The sequence below is a fragment of the Pteropus vampyrus genome, unplaced genomic scaffold (genome assembly GCF_000151845.1).
Source record: "Pteropus vampyrus isolate Shadow unplaced genomic scaffold, Pvam_2.0 Scaffold686, whole genome shotgun sequence".
In the NCBI taxonomy this organism is placed as follows: Eukaryota; Metazoa; Chordata; class Mammalia; order Chiroptera; family Pteropodidae; genus Pteropus; species Pteropus vampyrus.
The window spans coordinates 1-17,479 of NW_011889467.1; the positions used below are offsets into that span (position 1 = coordinate 1).

The following is a 17,479-nucleotide window of genomic DNA, read 5'->3' on the forward strand; positions in this document are numbered from 1 at the left end:
CCACAGTGGTAAGCTGAGTTATGGACTACAGCTAGGCAATACTGTGAGGTCACCCTAGGATCGGCATCTCATTGGTCTGTATATATCATGTGACACAACTGAAAATAAAAGTCCCCTTTAAGCATTCAAAACCTATTAGGAACATTCATGATGTAGACAGACCAAAAGACTTGGTGTCCTGCCTCCATTTTGTAACCCAACTTAACGGTTACACAATACAGTGACTCAATGCAATCTCATATAACCTACCTTAACCACCTATCAACACCAGTCCCTTTCAATTCTGCCCTAGCCACAGCATTAAGCTCAGTTATGGACTACTGCTAGGCAATATTGTGAGGTCATCCTAGGATCAGCGTCTCATTGGTCCACACATGTCATGTGACACAACTGAAAATAAAAGTCCCCTTTAAGCATTCAAGACTTATTAGAAACATTCCTGATACACACCAAAAGACCTGGCGTCCTGCCACCTTTTTATGAATCAAGTTAACGGTTATACAATGCAGTGACTCAATACAACTTCATTCAACCTACTTTAACCACCTACAACGATCCGTCCCTTTCAACTCTGCCCTAGCCACAGCGGTAAGCTCAGTTATGGACTACTGCTAGGCGATACTGTGAGGTCACCCTAGGATCAGCATCTCATTGGTCCACAGGTGTCATGTGACACAACTGAAAATAAAAGTCCCTTTTAAGCTTTCAGAAAACCGATCAGGAATGTTCATGATACAGACGGACCAGAAGACTTGGCGTCCTGCTGCCTTTCTATAAATCAAGTTAACGGTTATACAATACAGTGATTCAATACAACTTCATTTAACCTACCTTAACCTTCTACCACTGCCAATCCGTTTTAACTCACCATCACCACAGCAGCAAGCTCAGTTATGAACTACTGCTACGCAATAGTGTGAGGTCACCCTAGGATCAGCATCTCATTGGTCCACTCCTGGCTTGTGACACAAATGAAATTAATAGTCCCTTTTAAACATTCAATACTTATTAGGAACATTTCTCATATGAACAGACCAAAAAACCTGAGTCTGGCCTCCTTTATATAACCCAACTTAACGGTTATACAATACAGTGACTCAATGCAACGACATTTAACCTACTTTAACCACCTACCACCATCAGTCCCTTTCAACTCTGCTCTAGCCACTGCAATAAGCTGTTATTACTACTGCTAATCAATACTGTGAGGTCGCCCTACGATCAGCATCTCATTGGTCCACATACGTCATGTTCAGAATTGAAAATTAAAGTCTGCTTTAAACATTCAAAACCTGTTAGGAACATTCCTCATATGGACAGACCAAAAAACCTGAGTCCAGCCTTCTTTTTATAACCCAAGTTAACGATTATAGAATTCAGTGACTCAATACAACTTCATTTAACGTACCTTAACCACCTACCACCAACAGTCCCTTTCAATTCTGCTCTAGCCAAAACAGTAAGCTCAGTTATGTACTATTGCTAGGCAATACTGTGAGGTCACCCTAGGATCAGCATCTCATTCGTCCACTCCTGTCATGTGACACAATTAAAAATAAAAGTCCCTTTATTCATTCAAAAACCTATTAGGAACATTCCTGATACAGACCAAAAGACCTGCCGTCCTGCCTACGTAACGGTTATACAATATGGTGACTCAATGCAACTTTATTTAACCTACCTTAACCACCTACCACCATCAGTCCCTTTCAATTCTGCCCTAGCCACAGCAGTAAGCTCAGTTATGGACTACTGCTAGGCAATACTGTGAGGTCACCCTAGGATCAGCATCTCATTGGTCCACAAGTGTCATGTGACACAATTGAAAATAAAAGTCCCTTTTAAGCATTCAAAAAATCTATTAGGAACATTCATGATACAGACGGACCAAAAGACTTGGCGTCCTGCAGGCTTTTTATAAATCAAGTTAACGGTTATACAATACAGTGACTCAATGCAACTTTATTTAACCTACTTTAACCACCTACCACCGCCAGTCCCTTTCAACTCTGCTCTAGCCACTGCAATAAGCTCCGTTATCACTACTGGTAATCAATACTGTGAGGTCACCCTAGGATCAGCATCTCATTGGTCCACTCACGTCATGTGACAGAATTGAAAATTAAAGTCCCCTTTAAACACTGAAAACCTATTAAGAACATTCCTCATATGGACAGACCGAAAAACCTGAGTCCGACCTTCTTTTTATAAGCCAAGTTAACGGTTATAGAATTCAGTTACTGAATACAACTTCATTTAATGTACCTTAACCACCTACCACCAACAGTCCCTTTCAATTCTACCCTAGCCACAGCAGTAAGCTCAGTTATGTACTATTGCTAGGCAATACTGTGAGGTCACCCTAGGATCAGCATCTCATTGGTCCACATGTGTCATGTGACACAAGTGAAAATTAAAGTCCCCTTTAAACATTCAAAACCTATTAGGAACATTCCTCATATGGACAGACGAAAAAACCTGAGTACGGCCTTCTTTTTATAACCCAAGTTAACGGTTATACAATACAGTGACTCAATACAACTTCATTTAACGCACCTTAAGCACCTACCACCGCTAGTCTCTTTCAACTCGCTACAGACACAGCAATAAGCTCAGTTATGTACTATTGCTAGGCAATACTGTGAGGTTACCCTAGCATCAGCATCTCATTTGTCCATACCTATCATGTGACACAATTGAAAATAAAAGTCCCAGTAATCATTCAAGAACCTATAGGAACATTCCTGATACAGAGCAAAAGACCTGGTGTCCTGCCTCCTTGTTTAACCCAAGTTAATGGTTATACAATACAGTGTCTCAATACAACATCAATTAACCTACCTTAACGACCTATCACCATCAATCCCTTTCAACTCTAGCCTCCTTTTTATAATCCAAGTTAATGGTTATGCAATACAGATTAAATGCAACTTCATTTAACCTACTTTCACCACCTACCACCATCAGTCCCTTTCAACTCTGCTCTAGCCACAACAATAAGCTCAGTTATGTACTACTGTTGGGCAATTCCATGTGAAGCCCCCAGGAAGAGTGTCTCATTGGTCACTACACGTTATGAGACAGAGTTGAAAAAAAAAAAGGCCTGTTTATCCATTCAAAGCCTATTATGAACTTTCCTGATACAAACAGACCAAAAGACTAGGTATCTTGCCTCCCTTTCATAACCTATTTTGATGGTTACACAATACAGAGACTAAATACAGATTTAATCTACCTTCACCTCTTAGCATCCTTAAGCCCATTTCAACTCTGCTCTAGCCAGAGCAATAAGCTCAGTTGTATACTATTGTTAGGTAGGTAATACTGTGAGGTCACCTTAGGACTAGCATCTCATTGGTATATACCTGTCATGTGACTCAACTGAAAAAAAAAGTTTCCTTTAACCATTCAAACCCTATTTGAACATTCCTGATACAAAGAGAACAAAAGACCTGGTACCTTGCCTCCCTTTTATACTTAAATTTAGTGGTTATACAATAGTGACTCAATATAACTGAATTTAACCTCCCTTTTCCTCTTGCCACCATAGATCCCTTTCAACTGTGCTCTAGCCACGGCAATAATCTCAGTTATATATTACTTTTAGGTGATACAGCGAGGTCACCGTAGCATATCATTGGTCACCGCCTCTCATTTGGATCAAATAAAAAAAAGTCCCCTTTACCCATCCAAACTCTATTATGAACACTCTTGATGTAGACACACCAAAAGACCAAGTCCTTGTCTTCAGAAAGCTTGCAGTCTCCTGGGAGAATTAGTAGCTGATGGTGCTCAAGGAGAATGTGTTTGTGTTGCCTACTGAGACCCCTCATAAAACCAAACTCAGTTCCTTACACCTTGTAGGTACCTAGTATATTTTTGGTAAATAAATAGTACTTTATTGTTTCTATTTTAAAACTGTAGAGGAAAGAACACAGGCCGGGACATCCAGAGACCTTCCCTAAGCACTCTCTCAAACAGCACTACTGCCCCAAGGTCCCCTCCATCCTCTTACTTTTTTTTCTTCCTAACACTTACACCTGCCATTTTAGCTATCTTCACTAGAATGCAACCTCATCTAAGGCAGCAGCCTCTTTTGTTTCACTTCACCATCTGTACGAAGCACAGAAAATAAGAAATCAAAGACCTAGTACGCTTTACCTTACCTGTACAAACGTCTACTTAGCTGCTTTCCGCATGCCACAAATGTTCATGGAGTTGAAACTACTAACAAGGCATTACAGAGAAAGAAGAGAAGCTTAAAATGAAGTGTATGAAAGGGAAGGACGGGGAAGCTAGTACACAAAGCATCTACAACATAAAGTCGACTACAAGTGCCTCAAGTCCCCCCAAAGTTTTCAGTGGCTAGAGCAATCACAAACACAATGTTTGTTAATTGCTACATCTCCATCGTCGCCCTTGGTCAAAACCATTAATGGCACATGAGCAAGTGGTTCACCATGAACACATCCTGTGACAAGATGTTTTACTTATACGTGTATATACTAAAACTCACAGATGGCTTTTAAATAATATACCAGGAGGATTTACTGCTATGTAAGGAAATTCTAGGATAATGGTTTAGAAACTTTCTAAAACCAAGTTTCCTAAGCTGAAGATTAAGAAATTGAGGGAAGTGGGAAAAGCAGTCTCATTGGGCAAAGGAAATCAGTGGTGACTTTAAAAAATGTGCCTGAAGTGCTGCTCAGCCAGCCACATTCGGACATCATGCATTATTTCAAAATCGCCATTAAGGAGGATCAGTCAAAAGCACATGTCCATCACAGCTAAAATTCTCAAGGTAGTTTAAACAGTGTTAATGACGGAGTACAAAAGGCATAGGCCAATTAAATGCCCCACTCTTTCAGTGCTTGATAATTTGATGGCACCGGAAACTTACCTCAACTTCGTCACTTTCATTTATATCTTTATTATAGCCTACAGGTGGTGGGAATCTCACATCATGGAACGGAATCTGTCTCTCTGGCTGCCAGCTGCAAATAAGCAAACACTCAATTATTTAACATGCTTTCCGGCTTAATGGAAACAATGACCACGTTGCCATCAACTTTTGGTTAAGTGTGACCCTCTGTTTTTCTAGTTGAAAGAAGCAAATGCTTTAAAACTATCAGTGTTGCTGAGTGGGGCATAATGGCAAAATAGAGACGTTTCAATGAAGTCTGCATGCAGCACAACAGCCTTGTAGTTCTATCTGGAATATTTCTCTAAACACAACAGATAAATATTACAATTTCCCAAACAAGTCTTTCTGCGAAAAATTTCAACCTCTAAGAGTTCTAAATGTAAAGCCACAACAGCAATTTTCTTTGATGCTTAAATTAAATGTTAGTATCAGTGTTAGTAATATCATCACCAGACTTCCACTTGCAAAGGAATTTTAACCACATTCCAATGACCGCAGAAACTGGTCCTAAATGCCCTCTAATTCCCAAGCAAAATGGGGCAGTCAGCACATCAGCAATTCAGAACTCACTTTTCCCCCTTTAAATTTTAGATCCCACGAGGTGGTCAATTCTTGCCATGGATAGCTGGCTGCTGATCAGTATGACGTACCAGCATGCACTGGCCTGGCGGGGTCTCCTAAACCGCAGAAACCCAATGGAGACAGCCTATAGGAGTTCAGTAAGTTGCCTACGTTTTTAAGTTAAAATGATATGGAACAATTTTGAAAACCACCAAACTATTCTTTTATATCCACAATTATGTAAAATATTAAAAGGCAAACTTTGTAAAAACATCGGAGGATTCAACTGCTGGAGCAGTCATTTCTGAGTTTCTTGCTAAAAGGGTTTCTTAGTAAAATCCTACTGAGAAAAGTGTTTTGTTTTGTTTTGTTTTAAGAATAATTATTATATAAGGTAGGAGTGTAGGTAATTAGGCAGAATTTGTAGAAATCTGATTAGGGCCTATTTTAGGCTGAATCCTTTCTCTAAATTATTACACATGCTTGAAAACTATAAAACAGAATTGTCTTTACTTCAAAAAAGCCTTTTTATATTTATAGAAAAATAGTGATTTTTAACATGTTACAAATTCACTGCTAAATTTGATTTGTAAAGAAAATAATACATAAAATAATTTTATTGGTTCCAAAGAAGGATTTTAAGTTTTAAGTGTACCAAGAAAAAAATTCAAATTCTTTAAGAAATACGGAAGGTCAAAACAAAGCATCTAAAATAATTTGGTATTATAGTAATAGGAGTTTCTTTATGACTGAAAGAAAGGGTAAATATAGTCTGAAGTTTTATAGATTACTTTTTTAAAAAACAGAAAATCAAAAAGGAAACACAAGAAAAGGCAAAGAGACTACTTTAGTGGGAACCTAGCAAATCCTAGTAATGTGCTCAAACCCAGTGGTGAATCTTGAACATACTCCATGAACACAAGGGAAAACAGTTGATCTGTTTCGAATTTCAGGGATGGCAGGCAGCTTGAAGAGCACCTTCTATACAGCTGTGATACATGAGATAATTAGGATGCCCAAAGATATAATGATTTTAAGTTTACTGGAGAAGTGATTTGATAAATCGGTGTGTAAACTAGACACATTCTTAAATGTAGAGGAAATGACTGTTTGCTTAATACTCTAGATTAAGGACTACAGCAGAAGAAAGTAAGAGTGGCAAATAAAGATAACTCTGCTTTTATGGGAAACAGTGTTTACTTAGTAATGGGAGCAAGCAGTGAAGAGAATAATTATAAGAAAAAAATTACTCTCCAAGTTATCAAAGATTCCTCCGTTAGCGGTGTTATGCTGTTGTCTAGTATATAACCACGGATACCAGATACAGCGAAGAGGCAGATTCTGGAACTTGTGGCTCTTTGTATTCAGAGAAAGGCATTCTATCATTTCAACTATAATTTGGACTGAGATTATTAGTATAGAGCTGAGAATAGGGTCGGATACTCTAAATCCTTTTATCTCTATCCCTCTAAACGTGTTTCAGACATCTGAGAACACTACTTTGTCCTGCTGGCAGCTAAAAGAATCTGCGAATAGTCTAATTACAATATGTCTGGGTCAGATACTATATTTTAACAGATTTATTGAGATATAATTCATATAACATATAATCCATCCAGTTAAGTGAATTTAATAGTTTTAAGTATATTCACAGATATGTGCAATGTGCAACCATTACCAGTCAATTTTAGAAAGTTTTCATCACCTCAAAAAGAAATCCTATACTCTTTAGCTATGGCTCCCTAACCACCCCAGACCTAAGCAACCACTAATCTATTTCTTCTCTCTAAATATCTGTAATCTGTTTTTGATATACTATCAATTCTCTCGCTATATAAAAGCCAAAACATTAGTCTACGACCATGCCACCCTGAACAAGCCCAATTCCGTCTGATCCTGGAAGCTAAGCAGGGTAGGGCCTGGTTAATACTGGGATGGGAGACCACCTAGGAAGACCAGGTGCTGTAGGCATAAAAAATAAAAAAATAAGGGATTGTAAACTGACGAAGTCCTTGCAATCTGTGAGGTCAACTAAGGGTTGCCTCGCCTTAAAAAAAAAAAAAAAAGCCAAAACATTAGAACTGTTGACCATTCTTCAGAGTTCAGTAAAATCCTAAGATCAAGACCACATCTATACTTTGGCTAAGGAGTTTATATGTACTTTAGAATCTTGAATGGCTATTCTAATAAACAGCCTTTATTAGCATTCGAAAAATTTAGTCGAAAGACTCATCTCCCCCAAGAAAGTGTTAGCATCTATATTATTGATGACTTTGTACAGCTGATGTTCCTAGGCCTGTATTATTTACTCACCTAGTAGAAGAAAGCTGAAAAGATCACTTACCACTATTATTGACTATAAATATATGAAACAGATAAAAAACAAATTAATGGGTAAACACAATTATTTCCAATAAAATATACTAGAAAACTAAAACTACTGATTTTAGATTTGTTACAAAACTCACATTTTTACCAATACTTATGATTCTATTCATTTTCATCTTTTAACTATTACAAATATTCCTATTCAAAATCTCAGTTACTAACACATTAGAATCTGGTTTCTTTCTTTACATTCAAGGAAACTGATATGTCAGGATCAAGATTATACAAAAGGTATCTCTGAGGTCATTAGCAGGAACAATCTTTCCACTGGTTTAATACTGAGTTGTTCAGGAACTTCCTGGTAGGTAACATGAAGATCCGTTCCTGAAAAACACTCAAACTAGACTTGAATTTTTTTAAAATGAGGAGTAAAAAGAATAGTTAGCATAAAATAGTAAAGAATCCAAACACTAAAATTATATCAAGACACTTACTTGTTTTCAAATGCAACTGTTATTGAATCTTCATGAACGTCCTTTACAAATGCCTGTGAAAATAAAGTTAAATTAACTTCTAAGCTTAAAGAGCATTTGTTTTTAAATTTTACAGATACCAAACATTTTATATTTGAGAATAAAATGGAACTTTGAAAGTGTGTAATTCTGTGAGAATCACATCTATCTTTAGCCACCTACTATGTGCTAGGCCCTAGGAATATTGATTAGTTAAAACAAAACAAGAAAAAACTGCTCTAGAGTTCAGCATCTAAAATAGGAGAGGAGGAGGGGGAAGACGAGAGGGGGTGGAAACAAGTAAATTGAAAATTACAATGCAGGTGGTGAGTGCAAAGCTGGAGGTACACTTTAGGCTAGAATTACTGGCTTGTTCTAGAGCTGTATGTCAGCCAGTATAGATCTATTAGAACCTATCTTTTTCTCCTCAATAAAATTTTAGGAATATAAAACAGTAAATGACTAAACATAATCACAAATATACATATATATATATATACACGTACATTAAAATTTTCTTTAAAAACAATATGCTGCTAATACCAGTAAAAAGTCCAATTATGAGAGTTTAATTAAATTCCCACTCTCAAAGGCACTTGGAGGAAAAAAGTTAATATAAAGTACAGAGGTTTAAATCTTTTAAATCTGATGACGCAATTATTAGTAATCTGCAGAAAAACATAACAAAAGTAATAGCTAATTACCAAGAATTCTTTAATCAGCATGCTGTCCATAATTCCATAAAATTAAGTTTTTAACAGGTGCAAGAAAGGAGGTTTTGCTTTTGTTTTGACAATTAGAGGAGTATGATAAAGTATCAAGAAACCCAAGGGGCTTTATATCTTACTTTATTTTAAAATGGCTTGAGATATTTAAGCGGCTTATTCAAATTTGTTCTGTACATGTTTCTCTCTACCTGCAAGTATTATGGCCAAACTCCTTTTCTGGCTGTAAAAGGCCCACCATGATCTGGTCCCACTGCTCATCTCTTCAAAGCTTCATCTTTCATATCTTTGAAGGTTGTAATCTGACAGTGCTAAACTACTTGGGCCTCTCTTCATAAATGCTATTCCTGCTTGCCTATCGTCTCTTCCCTCTTTTCACCTAGCTATCTCCTATTGGTCTTTTAGGCTTCATTTCAGATGTCATCTCCTATGACAAAACCCAGGAGACTAGGTTAAATTCTGTCCTCTGCATTCCTATGCTTGTCAGTAGTATAAACGTGCTTCACTCTATTATTATTGTCCATTTTCCCACTAAATGTAAACTTCCTTAAGGTGGAGATAAGCCTTATTTTATTATACTGTTGGACTTCAGAGTGCCTAGGAAGGCAGATGAATGATTGCTAAGTGGATCCCTGCCTAAGGGCTTCCTATCCTAGCCTAGGGGGAAAGGTATGTGTGCTGGAGAGGGTGGTATGTTGATCAAGGAAGACAGACAGGAAGGTGAGGTTCTTATCAAACTTTAAAGATTGAGGAAGAACTAGCCCAACAAAAGGGAGGGGAGGATCTGGACACAAGCTAAGCCTAAAGAGCAGCAGGAACAAAGGCTTAGACCTAGAGAAGAAGGAGTATGGTAGAAATAAATCCATTGTAGATAAGGAAGCCAAGACAATTCAGTGGAAAAAGAAGTGTTTTCAACAAATGGTGCTGGGACAGCTGATTATCCATGTGCAAAAGAATAAGTGTTGACCCTTACCTCATATCCTATACAGAAATCAACTAAAAAATGCATCGCAGATCTAAATGTTAAGAGCCAGAACTATGTAACCCTGAGAAGAAAACACAGTAAATCTTGAAGATTTAGGATATTAAGAAGATAATTAGTTTGGATTAATACTATTCTTTATTTAACTTTTGTATCTTCACTAACTGGCACAATTTCTGGTATAGAGCAGGTGTCCGAAAATCTGTTAAACGATTCAATGCAAATATCTTGGTAAACATGTCTTCAAAGGCCCAAAGTTAAAGAATTTTTAAAAAACTGAAATTTCCCCAAATGCCAAATATTAATCAGCTGCTCCTAAGAAAAACAACGGTAGGTGAGGCAGGTCCCTGGAAAACATTTATATTGAAGCTTCATAAGCAGAGACACCAAACCTTTACAGCTATGCTTAAAAGAATAAAACCAAAGCTATGCTAAAGGAAGTTTACTTGTAAAACCAAGGTGGACTATGATGGAATCCAAGTGTTCTGCTATACCCGAGATGGCTAAATTATTATTTTAAGTGAAGCATGTGTACATATTGTTCTAGTTGCTAGTTTAAAAAGGGGGGAAATCCTCATTTTCTTCCTACCCTTTTGATTTTGCTTGTTTTTCCTCAACTATATTTAAATCATGAACATTTACCACAGTGTATTTTGAGAACTCTAGTTTAATACTGACTATGATATACTAGATTTCTTAAGGGTGCATGTCCCCAATGCTCTAAGGGGTTGCTTGCCTCGCTATTACTTCAGGAGCAGAAAGGCTTGATTTTGAGTTAAAACTGCAGGAAGTGGTTGCTTTTAGTTTTATAAAGTAAATCTCAAAAATTAGGAAGAATGAGAAGAACAGATCTCCCCCATTTCTCTCTTCACATGACAGTAATACCAAATTAACAATCTGCTTTTGGGGGGCGGGATTAGATTAAGGACTAAAATCAAGACTCCTATTTGGAGGCGATCTCTTATTTACCAAGAAGGACCAGTGCCTCTGTCTTCACCCTTGTCTAAAGTTTTATGCATGCATTGCCAGCACAGTTGACCATCAAACAAAATGGGGCTGAACTGCGTGGGTCCACTCACACGAGGATTTTTTCAATAAATTCTTAAACTGTTTGCATTCCCCAGTTGAGTCGGTGGATGCATAGGACGACTGCATGCACTCATCTATGCAATTTTACAAGTAAGACTTGAGCATCCGAGGATTTGGGAATCCGCGGGGAGTCCTAGAACCAATCTCCCAAGGACACTGAGGGACAACTAAGTTTTGTGGGAGTCAAAATTTATATGTAGATTTTCAACTGCATGTATGTGTGGGGCGGGGTGCCCCTAAACATGTTGTTGTTCAAAGGTCAACTGTAATACCAGTTCCTTACCATATATCATATGCTGAAAATGTTAAGTCCTTTCGTCAGCTAAGAGAATCTTGTTATCGTTGGGTAGTGAACTGTTCTCATTAAATCGGGTGTCTTTCCAATTGTTGCCCTTGTCTAAAACTGTGCTGTCTACCAGCCACTGGTCATATGTGACTATTTATATTTAAATTAATCATAATGAAAAAATCAGTCTCCTAGTCAAACTTGCCACTTTTCAAATGCTCAAAAGTCACACATGGCTTAGTGCCTACTACAGTGGCCAGCACAGGTAGAGAGCATTTCCATGATAGCAAAAAGCTCTGCTGGATGACACTGATTTAAAAACATTTCCAAATGTTGGGGACTGTTTTCTAACCCACCTTAGAAGCACCATAAAAACCTGTCTCATTACTTTATTGCTATATATTTTTTTCTATTTGCCAAACTTACTGCTCAGTTTAATCATGCTCATTCACACTTGACTATTTTCTTAAATCAAATGTTCCCTCAAAGGCGGAAGATCTGCAATTGCTGTGACTATTAAACAACAAAAAAAAGCTTTCAAAGGCTCTGAAAGCAATTCCGGATGTAGTGTGAAGAATGGTGTGAGTAATCATCACAGCCTACCAGGGCCACTGCCTTCGAATTAATGAGGCTTATCTCTATATGGATGTTTGCATGATTGTTCCAAAATCAGTCATTTTTTGGTCACCGTTTGCATAGTAAGTGAATAGAGAAGGCATGTAATACCTTTTCTCGTTGCTGCTGTAACAAATGCAATAAAAGACACTCAATAGTTGCTTCTGGCCTGCACTCACATGACGACTTCTAAGGTCTTTTACTAAACTGTCACTTCCTGCTTCTCATTACACTTTCTCCAATAACCCTCCTTTTGGCCCTGCCCCTCCTTTACCCCAACGCTCATACTCCTTCTTCTCTGCCAACCTCCAGAGCACTATCCCCCGCCCACCACCAGTTTGGAGAACTACATTCTCTTGTGATCCCTAACCTATCTACATCGAGCAATTCCTGAGGTTACCAAATAAGAGAGACTGAATGGGTTTGCGTGAATACACAAAGGGAGCTACACCTTACTGAGAGCCAGGGCTCTTCTAAGAGTCAGTAAACTTGGTTGTTAAGTTTCCCTGCAAATGAGACCTAGGGTTAAGATCTTGGTTCTACCACATTACAGCTGTGGGACTCTCCAAGAAGTGCTCCCTGGGCCTCAGATTCCTCATCTGGAAGTCAGGAATGGATACAGGGGGAAGGGGCCTGCCTTCTAAGGTTGTTGTAAGGAAATCACACGTGTCTAGTGCCCAGCAAATGTCTGAGAGGTAGAGCAGAGAGGGGCATACTTTATAAATAATGCAGAACCATAATGAGACAATTACATCTCAATGAAAGCACATTTAAAGATTTAAAAATTGAGACAGGAAAAGAAAAGGCTGTTTACTCAAAGATACTGAATACTAAAAGGTTATTTAGACTCTAAGAAGGAAAAAAAAGTGATGAAAATCTTTGGGTTCTGAGAAAGGTGCTAAAGTTCAGCTAAAGACAGAGGCTCCTCATCAAGGGTAATAAACAGGAAATCAAAAAAAAATTATTATAGGATCTCAACTTACTGGCAAATGGGCCAAAGAGGCAATCTCAAAATCATACTTACTAAAGTGTGTAATGACTAGAAATCCAACTCAAATGTTACTAGAACGTATGAAACTAAGAAGGAAGTCCATCCCGATTTGGTGAGCTTACTCCTCCCACTATACCTCAGACCTCTTAGTTCAGTAAACTCTCTCACAAATGCGAGTCGCTGGTCACAAGAGAGATTATTGTGTAGAGAGTCGGTGTAAGCCCGACCACCACTCGACACAACCACTACGTTAGCACTGAAGACAGCACATGTAGTGCAGTGATAATTCTCATTAGAGAAAACTTAGAGCATTGCAAAATAATTGTCCTAAACAAAACCTGTAAGAGACAGAGAATTAGGGATATACGAAATGTGATAAAACACGATTCAAACTCAAGGCCTCATACACAAAGCGAGTTATCGCTTTGTCACCCTTTGTATGTGGGCATGAAACATGAGGAATGAACACCGGGAAGGGAAAAGTATGATAAATCTCATCAACAACTCTCCCAACCACAGTGCATGTCCAGGAATACTTGATTTCACTTGGGTATTTATTAAAAATTCTGAGACAAACGGACTCTTTCTGGTTCCCTCTGAGCCAAGGCCAACACAGAGAGAAAAACATTAAACTAGTTATACATTTTCCTGTGTGTATGCAGTCTAACTTTTGAATACTTTAGTTCTTATACTCCCTACGCAACAAAAGCAAAGATTTCTAACTTTACCTTTCCTTAAGAGGCATTCAAATGAAGAATTACAATATGCCCAAGTGTAAGTGTTACTGAAAAGGAAGCTGATAGAAGGCTGAATATTTCGCATCTTTGAATCTATATTTAAAAATGGTAACAGACACAGGCAACTGTATTTAAATCGAAAAAATGGGCAGATGCCTCTAGAACAAAGACCTTATTTCAACATTATTCATTTAGGAAATGGTTTGTAAAGATTTTGTGAGGTAAAATTCAAGTGTCTTCATGTCTTAAATAACATAAGGCTCTATAAGTTGTACACATGACTTTTTCTAAGGCAAAGAAATAACTAAGCATAACAGCAGTGCTGTGACAATTACTAAATCGAACTTTCAAGTTTTTAAAAATAAACATGAGGGAAAAATAGAATGAGCTGTTACAATCTTAGGGTTTAGGTTTCATGGTTCTATTAATTCCAAATACTGAGTTTGAGTTATTTTTTAGAGAAAGAGTCCAACTGTTCTCAGCATATACTCTACCCAGTTTATATCGCAAGGGTGGACCATGTGCTCAGAAGATGGAGAATTGTCCCTTGCAGAATTAACAGAATTGTTAATTCTGTTAGACAAATCAAAGTCTGTTTAGTTTTTAAAGGTTTTTCTATCAACTTTATGACCTTGGTTCCTATTTTTTTCATAAATGTAACATTTCTTCATAAATATAACATTTGTCCGTAATAGTTCATTTTTTATTGGTCTTTATTTCCATCTTTTCTGTCCATCCCACTAGACAAGCAAGTCAGTTTACTTTTGCTTTACTTTTATACCTCACAGCAATATTGAGTCCAATAAAAATTTAAACTTTTTCCATTATAGAAATTATTTTTCTATTGATACAGACCATTTGAGGTATTCTTAAAAATAACTCTAATTAAATAAACACAACAGCAATTTCTTTACACACATTTGTTCAAGTTTCACATTTCCCCTCGAGGAACTACGGGATAATCCATTCTTTTTATTCACCTTCAAATTAAGCACCTTTGCTAAAAAACAAAAACAGGAGGATTAATAGCAAAGATAGAGGGCATTTATTATATTCCAATCAGTTTGCGAGCAAAATCATGAGAGTAAATCATAGGTTGCTAGAAGAGAACAATAAATCTTTCAAGACCAGGATGTGTTCCTTGCTCTCTACAGCAAGCAAACTCCACTAAAAGACACTAAGAGTGGTATCCAATCGAAGCTAATACCACAGATTAGAATACTGTTCAACCATTAGCCCCTGCTCATACTTATTAACAGTGCCACAAATCTAGTGAGCGAAATTACCAGTCTTGGAACCAGAATGATTCTACAAAAACTAACCAGCAGGAATTAGGGATTGCTGAAATAAATGCAACCAAAATTTTGACTGCAGAGTCAACTGAAATAATTTTATATCAGTGAGACTGTTAAGAACATACATGCTGGGTTATTTCTTCCTCCTACAGCAAAACGTTTCATCTTTTTTTCTAGAAGTATGAGACAGTTCACATAAGTTTACTCACTTATGAAGTATGTTGACTTCCAAATAGTTACATAAAATTAGTAAACACATATATAGTTAAGTCAATTGTATATTTTCCATTGGCGAAAGGAGTCATTTGAAATGTTTAACTTATCCCATAATAAATTTAAGAATAGTGTTGGACAATGGCAACAATAAATTTCCATGCTTCCTTCCATTCGCACCTCCTATGGCCAAAAGACTGTAGTAAGATGAGATACTACTTGGAGAAGTTATAGTGGGGACACTGAAAAGGAAACAAGAATTTATAGATCACTAGTTCTATAGTATGTACCCACGGATGCACTACTGATACATCAAAATATTTTTTAATCCTCTTTTTGAAAATGTAAGATATTAGTTGATCTGCAGTGGTCTAACTTAAAAAAGAAAAACCCACAGTAAAACCATACGTGCCTATTTAAAACCTCAACAATACAGTCCAGTGCAACAATGTACACAGAAGATAGTCTAGTACTTGGAGCACAAAACAATTATTTCCGCTCAATTTTAAAAATTCCCTAGTAGTAATATTAATTTCCTGAAATTTCATAGCATACATTCAGGTCTTTGGAGAGTTCCAAATTTGGTTTTCAAGTAGCAGAGTTACTAATGTTTTTAGACCCCGAAGCTTCTGTATTCCTGAATTTGATCGCATTTATAACAAGGGAGGGGGGCCGCGAATATTCAAGATTACCAACTTCTTTAACGCATTACTCGGATATGTCAGTGTCTTCCTGAAAGTTTTGGATCTAGTATCTCTTCTGAAATCCACAAAGAGCGGGCACTAAAAATCAGTTGCCATTGTGATTTGGTACTGACTACAGCTTCTTACTACTCTTTCTTCACACCCCTTGCCCAGAACAGTGGAGCTCTCCGAAGTCCCAATGCTGGACCGGAAAACAGAAGCCCAAAGGAGATCTCAAACCCTCTTTGCAAGGCAGGAGGCGGCTCGACGGAAGCGCCCCCCGCTCCTCGCCAACTACCCACACGTCAGGCCCGAATCCCACTGGGAGAGGATATTTAGGAAAAGAAAAATTAGCCATTGCCGTCACTTCGCGCGGATACCGGCCCTTCCAGCCGGGATCTCGATCTCGTACCTGCCGCCGGCCCTCGCCCATCCCCAGCTCTCCCCAGCGAGGATCGGCCCCCGAAAGGGCACCCTCTCCTCCTTGCCTGCTTCTCATTCCGATAGGCGCCAGGGCCTCTTGCAGGAGAGGCAGAGGAGCTCCAGGGGCTTCCTACAGGCCCAACTACGGTCCCTCCCTCCCAAATAACATACCACCTCGCGCGCCCTGGACCCCGAGTGCGACGCTCGGGAAGAGGGCCCCAGGCCTGCCACCCTCCGAGGCCGAGAAGAAAAGGGAGGGAAAGAAGAGCGAAGATGGGGCCTGCCCTGGAGCCAAGTACCTTGTAGAAAGCGCCATTGGAGCCCCGCACTTCCACCACCAGCTCCTCCATCTTCTCGACAGCCCTGCTGGCGCCTGGAGCCCGCCCCCGAGAGGTGGGCTGCGGGCGCTCGAGGCCCAGCCGCAGCGCTACCGCACGCCCCCCGGCAGCAGCGCCGCCGTCACTGCCACCGCCTGCGCTCGCCGTTGGCTCACCACCCGCTCCAAGGCGGCCCCTCACCGGAAGTGAAACCGAAACGGAGGCGAGCGCCTGACTGAGGCCGAACGCTCTGGCCGCTCCGCGTGTAAACACTGAAACCTCGTCACGTGACCGACGCCGCCCCTCCCCCCCGCGGGTTCGGCCCCTCAGCCCCGCCCTCTCTCTCCGCGCGGGCCTGGAGCGCGCGCATGCGCGCTGTTGAGACTCGGCCGGGAGGCCGGGCCCAACGTAAGGCGCGCGGGCTCGGCGTGCATGGACTTGGAGGAGAGCGAGAAGGCGGGAAGGGCGGCCACAGGTCGTACCACTGGCAGAGGTCAGGTCGCCTGGCGTCGCCTGGCGAGGGCGAGAGTACCCATTACTGTAGACGGGCAGACGCTAGCATAGGCGTGGGAAAGGGCCTTCCGTAATGTTCGAGTGCATTCACTTATCCGAGTCCTGGCTAGCTTGGTTTGGAGGGCATTTTTTTCTTTTCAAGTGAGGCAGAGCCTGATTCGGGTGGAGCTGGAGTGGGGGCAAGAGTAACGGTGAAGAGTTAGATGGAAGAAATCAAGACTGTGAACTAGTAACAGTGGCAACCACGGCGACCCAGGCCTGTGTGACCCTTAGAGGCAGAAGGTG

The 17,479-nt window shown here is 39.5% G+C and overlaps 1 protein-coding gene and 1 pseudogene across 2 annotated transcripts; one reads left to right on the forward strand and one right to left on the reverse strand.

Moving 5' to 3' along the window:
* Positions 1-66: 66 nt before the first annotated feature.
* Positions 67-16,957, reverse strand: LOC105309210 (synaptic functional regulator FMR1-like). Of its 2 annotated transcripts, XR_897371.2 has the most exons (6): positions 16,664-16,954; positions 8,308-8,360; positions 4,901-4,994; positions 2,471-2,478; positions 2,009-2,012; positions 67-76 (listed from the first exon to the last, which is right to left on the reverse strand). XR_897371.2 is itself a non-coding variant. In XM_023526070.1 (5 exons), exons 1-5 carry the CDS (start codon positions 16,712-16,714, stop codon positions 1,985-1,987), a joined length of 234 nt encoding a protein of 77 aa, XP_023381838.1. In that variant the 5' UTR covers positions 16,715-16,957; the 3' UTR covers positions 1,970-1,984. The 2 variants fall into 2 exon arrangements, 1 of the variants encoding a protein (XP_023381838.1); XM_023526070.1 differs by lacking the exon at positions 67-76 and having other exon boundaries at positions 1,970-2,012; positions 16,664-16,957.
* On the forward strand, positions 7,338-7,456 carry LOC111733916 (annotated as a pseudogene).
* Positions 16,958-17,479: the final 522 nt, after the last annotated feature.

What these genes read in the sequence shown, in the direction of transcription:
- LOC105309210 (XM_023526070.1), bottom strand. Translation starts at nt 16,714, where the DNA reads ATGGAGGAGCTGGTGGTGGAAGTGCGGGGCTCCAATGGCGCTTTCTAC. An exon ending in CCAATGGCGCTTTCTACAAG is followed by an intron (nt 8,361 to 16,663) that starts GTACTTGGCTCC and finishes TTATTTTCACAG; the next exon opens with GCATTTGTAAAGGACGTTCA. An exon ending in ACAGTTGCATTTGAAAACAA is followed by an intron (nt 4,995 to 8,307) that starts GTAAGTGTCTTG and finishes GCTTATTTGCAG; the next exon opens with CTGGCAGCCAGAGAGACAGA.